This window comes from Malurus melanocephalus, unplaced genomic scaffold (genome assembly GCF_030028575.1).
Source record: "Malurus melanocephalus ecotype Western Australia unplaced genomic scaffold, MMel_1.1 scaffold_861, whole genome shotgun sequence".
NCBI lineage: Eukaryota > Metazoa > Chordata > Aves > Passeriformes > Maluridae > Malurus > Malurus melanocephalus.
This window is the reverse complement of record NW_026624093.1, coordinates 3,725-9,042: the sequence shown is the minus strand read 5'-3', so window position 1 is coordinate 9,042 and position 5,318 is coordinate 3,725. Positions and strand designations below refer to the sequence as shown.

At 45.0% G+C, this 5,318-nt stretch overlaps 1 protein-coding gene across 1 annotated transcript in view; it reads left to right on the top strand.

Annotated features, from left to right (window-relative positions):
• The window catches only part of LOC130585294 (chloride intracellular channel protein 6-like), a gene marked incomplete at its 3' end in the record, with an annotated part of 20,011 nt that overhangs the window by 11,396 nt on the left and 3,297 nt on the right, over positions 1-5,318 (top strand). The window contains exons 3-4 of the mRNA XM_057385721.1: positions 4,937-5,046; positions 5,238-5,316. Of these exons, the coding sequence (XP_057241704.1) occupies positions 4,937-5,046; positions 5,238-5,316 (189 nt within the window). The remainder of the gene's footprint in view (positions 1-4,936; positions 5,047-5,237; positions 5,317-5,318) is intronic.

The window sequence follows — 5,318 nt, the reverse complement described above, 5'->3', positions numbered from 1 at the left end:
TTTGCATATTTACAAGTATAGATACGGTTTTTATATATTTACAAGTATTGATATAGCTTTTATATATTTACAAGTACAGATACAGTTTTTATATATTTACAACTGTTTTTCTATACAGTTTTTGTATAAAACTTTAGTATAAATCAAATTTAGCCTGAACCAGCCCAGCCGTGTTGCAGGGTCAGCACAAAYGCAGTTTAAAGCAGGATGGATCACAGAAATACCAGTTAATCCCTTTTTCCCTCCCTATAACACGGTCAGGAGTACAAAACCCTTTTGTTGAAGTAATTCCCCGTAAGAATTTCCGAAGCAAATGTGAGGGTTTTTTTTGTCTCCAGGTCGGGCTGGTGCCTGGCCACATTATTAAACGGGGATTGGGAATAGCTGGGAGGGCTTGAACCCTAATTCCTGTAACAGGATAAAGGGGTAAGAGCATTTGGGGCTGCTCGTGACCTGGGAATGTTCCTGGGAACACCAACACGGAATTCCTGGCGTGGGATCCAGACCAGTGACCTGGAACTGGGCGGTGTCTCCCTGCTCTGACTGCACCTGGTTTGCTTAAAGGGCTCGGGGTTTTCTCCCATTCCTGGCAAGGTTGTGAAAATAATCCCCCAAAAAACCAAAAAAAAAAATCCCCCCCCTCAAAAAAAAGAAAATAATCCCCCCCAAAAAAATCAAAATGAGACTGGAGAAAGATCAAGGGGAGCGATCGGAGCCCCAATGTCCAGCCTGGCCTTGGGCACTCAAAGGGATCCAGGGGCAGCCACAACTTCTCTGGGCACCCTGTGCCAGGGGCTGCCCACCCTCCCAGGGAACAATTCCTTCCTACAAAGACAAAAATTCATTGTCGTCATCTCCTAAAAAAGCAAACAGAWAGGGATGATTCCAATCAAAGCTGTTTTGAACRAGACACAAACCAAGGTTAACCKGTGCAAAATACAAAATAGCAATTACTCACCTGGCAGAAAGATACTCCTAAACTAGGCATGATTCATTTAAACTCTGCAGAAATGCAGCTGAAGTTTTTCAGTCTTTCACTGCACCATTAAATTTCCCTATTTATTTTTCTATTTAATTTTCCGTATTCTACTAAATCTTGTATATCTGCAGTGGTTTTAAATGCAGGTCTGCTGTAGGGAGATATATTAGAGAAAATAAATGTGAATTTTTCATTTTTCCTTTGTACTTTCGTTTGATTGTAAATCAATTTCATTGATTTTAGGGATTTTTTTTTCCAGCTGTGGCTGGAAATTCCTGTGACACCATGAGGGACCTGGCTCAAGGTGACAGYAGAGTTTTAAAATCACAGAATTTGTTTCTTTTCCTCTTTTTTAAAGAGTGCCCTCACTCATCAATTTAATCTTTAATCTCTTCAGTGTGAATAAGGTGAATATCAGTAAACCACAGCCTCTATAAATGAAACACAAAAACACCTCACATTTTCATTTTCACCTGCACTCTTCTGTATTTTGTTCACTTTACAGAATTATCATTTAATAGTTCATTTATTTATAACCTTCATCAGAACTGGGGAATCCTTATCAGAACTGGATGGGTGTGGAAATACTGGGCAGGTTTTAATGTGAAAATCAGATTTAAATGAGTATTTTATGTAAGCAGCAGGAGTAAATCTGGGCCTTTTGTTTCTCATTCTTTAAAAAGGCTCTGGACCAAGGTGAAAAGTTGAGTGGCACAAAGCTGCTCCTTCATGAAGGAGAATTTCTGCCTGAGCATCAGGAGAACTTAATGACTCACTGAGTAATTAAGTGAATTTCTGCAATAATTACTCACCCAGCAGCCCCTGGGCAGTGAATAAAGCAGGGAGGGAAGGAAAGAGGCTTTCTCTGCTCTGAGGTGGCTTTTGGAACACAAGGGACAGAGGAACCTGGACAGGAGGGAAAATTCTGCCCTGGGAGGGTGGGGAGGCCCTGGAATGCAATTCCCAAAAAGCTGTGGATCCCTGGATCCCTGGAATGTCCCGGGCCAGGCTGGACAAAGGTGTCCCTGCCATGGCAGGGGTGGCACTGGATGAATTCTGGGTCCTTTCCAGCCCAGACCATTCCATGATTCCATAATTCTGTGAAAACACAGCTTAAGCCTTATTTTCCCTCTTCCATCCAGACAGAATTAGAATTCCCAGATAGATGTCACCCCTTGAGCTGTGAGCACTGCTCAGAACATAAAAACATGGAGATATCCCATAAATATCCAACACTTTTTAACATTTTACACCCTGAGCATGGCCTGAGGACCAGGAGCACTCAAAGAGTAATTTCTAGTTGAGAGCTTTATTGAACATATGAATTCTGAAACCTACTAAAATGAAATAATTACAGTAAACTGATTCAGACACTGCATGAAAGTCAGAATACTCAAATTCCAGACACCAAACAGAAGGGGAAAAGTCTTCATCAATAAATTCTTGGCTATTAGGAGGTAAACAACAGGCAGGCTGGGACGGTGAACTTGCCCAAAATTTTAAAAAGTGAGGGAAAAATGTCCGTCCTTGGTGCAGGTGGGAGCTCAGCTAAAGCCAGGTTTGGGGTCAGAGCAGCCCTAAATGGTCTCAGTTGATGCCGTGTTTGAGGCAAACTCAGCCTTTGGCCAAAATCCCTGATCCCCACCCAGGAGGAGCAGACCTTGCTTTCCATTTTTGTTCAGTTTTTAACTTACATTGCCTGGATGCTGCTCTGAGGGGTTTTTTCCCCTGTGTCCATGAGGAGAAAGGAAAACTTGGCTTTCCCTCTYCCCTGGGAGGGTGGGGAGGCCCTGGGATGGAATTCCCAAAAAGCTGTGGCTGCCCCTCATCCCTGGAGTRCCCAAGTTCAGCCTGGATGGGGCTGGGAGCACCCTGGGACAGTGGAAAGTTTTCATTTTGCTCTTACAAAAGAGAGAAAGTGAAGGGAATTTTTTTTTTTTTTTACCTGAAGAAATGTCCAGCTGCTGTTTCCACACCTCTCTTGTTGAGTTTCACTTTGGGGATGTCACACACAGCAGAGTCAGCCCTGGAATCACCAAAAATACCACCCTGGAATCACCAAAAATACAATTTCTGCACCAATTGATGTGCAGTAATCACCAGCCACACTTTAAACAGGATTTTTTTCCTGCTATTTGGCTGAGAAAATAAACGTCTGCTCGTAGGGTTGGATGTGAGGGGGTAGGAGGAGCTCTGGGGTTTTTAAAACTTTGCAATAAAGAGTGGGAAAATTGGTATTTTCTCCCCAAAAAACGTGTTTTTAATGACAGCTGATTTATCTGAAAGTTTAACCTGGATTTACAATTTCAGCACTTCAAGTGCTCTCAAAAGCAGCTTTTCCAGCCCAGTAGGTGGCATCAAAAGGTTTCTGTAAAATTGGGTGTTCGGGCTCCTGCCCGAGGCCACAGAATGAAAAGAGAAAATTCCAGGTGATCCATCCCTTGCCCCCAAAAAGCTCTGGATTGTATGTAATCTGAGCCAAATGTGGGGCTCCTGAGCATCATCTAAATTGGCAATAAATGCATTGGAGTTGCATGCAGCAAACCAAAATTAATTGTCATTTTAAATTTTTATTGTATTCCTGACAGCAGTAATTTTGTAATTCCAAACAGAAGCAATTTTGGATTTTAGAAGGTTTTTCTATTGCCAATATATCATTTTAATGAATTTAATATTCATATTTTAATATTCCTGAAAAATAAGTAAATTTGGTGGGRGTTTCAGTGTTTTAATGGAGCAGAAATCTGCACTGTCCAGACACTGAGGGGGTAAAGGACACTTTGTGTCATCAGGGAGTAGATGGGTTTTTGTAAATCGAATCTCAGAGCACTTGGGGTTGGGAGGGACCTCAAAGCCCACCCAGTGCCACCCGTGCCATGGCAGGGRCACCTCCCACTGTCCCAGGCTGCTCCCAGCCCCAATGTCCAGCCTGGCCYTGGGCACTCAAAGGGATCCAGGGGCAGCCACAGCTTCTCTGGGCACCCTGTGCCAGGGACCACAGGCCCCTGTGGGTCCCCTGAAATACAGAGTGAAGAAAATCAGAGGGACAGAGGCGCTTTGGGCAGCCGCCCCTGCCATGGCCGAGCTGAGGGGACCGAGTGTCTTCCTGAGGGTGCAGGGAGCTGTTTGTCCCCTCTGGAGCAGCTGTGGGTCAGCAGGATCCCTGCCTGACCATCCCTGACCATTACTGACCATCCTCTGACCATATCTGACCATTACTGACCATCCCTGATCATCCCTGACCATTCTGTGACCATCCCTGATCATTATTGACCATCTCTGACCATCCCTGACCATTCTGTGACCATCCCTGACCATCCCTGATCATTCCTGACCATCCCCTGATCATCCCTGATCATTATTGACCATCTCTGACCATCCCTGATCATCCCTGGCCATTCTGTGACCATCCCTGACCATCCCCTGACCATCCCTGATAATCCCTGACCATCCCTGACCATTACTGACCATCCTCTGACCCTCCCTGACCATCCCTGACCATCTCTGACTATTCCTGACCATTTCCTGACCATCCCTGACCATTACTGACCATTCCTGACCATTCCTGACCATCCCTGACCATTACTGACCATCTCTGACTATTCCGGACCATTTCCTGACCATCCCTGACTATCACTGACCATTCCCTGCCCATCCCTGACCATTACTGACCATTACTGACCATCACTGACCATTCCCCTGACCATCCCTGACCATTACTGACCAATTCCTGACCATCCCTGACCATTACTGACCAATTCCTGACCATCCCTGACCATTCCCTGCTGTGGGGACCTGGCAGTGCCTTTGGCACCATTTTTCCCAGGGCATTTCAATCTGTGCAGATTTATGTTCACGTAGCCAAAGGAGGTGGAGGCTGTTTCCTTTGGAAGGATTGCTGTGATTTATGATTTATACCCAGCTGTATTTATAATTTGTGATTTTTCACAATTGTAGGCTGGCAGYGATGGGGAAAGTATTGGGAACTGCCCCTTTTCTCAGCGCCTCTTTATGATCCTGTGGCTCAAAGGTGTCATATTTAATGTTACAACCGTGGATTTGAAAAGGTGAGATTCTAACCTAACTTTGGGATTTTAACTTTTCAGAATAAAAACGGGGATTTCAAAGGGTGACTCTGGGAGAGCTGGGGGTGTTCAGTTTGGAGAAGGCTCTGAGGGGACCTTAGAGCCCCTTCCAGTGCCTCAACGGGCTCATAAAAAGGAGGGAGAGGGACTTTTCATGACTCTTCCTTTCCCAGAAAACCTGCAGACCTGCAGAACCTGGCCCCRGGCACCAACCCCCCGTTCATGACCTTTGACGGGGAAGTGAAAACCGACGT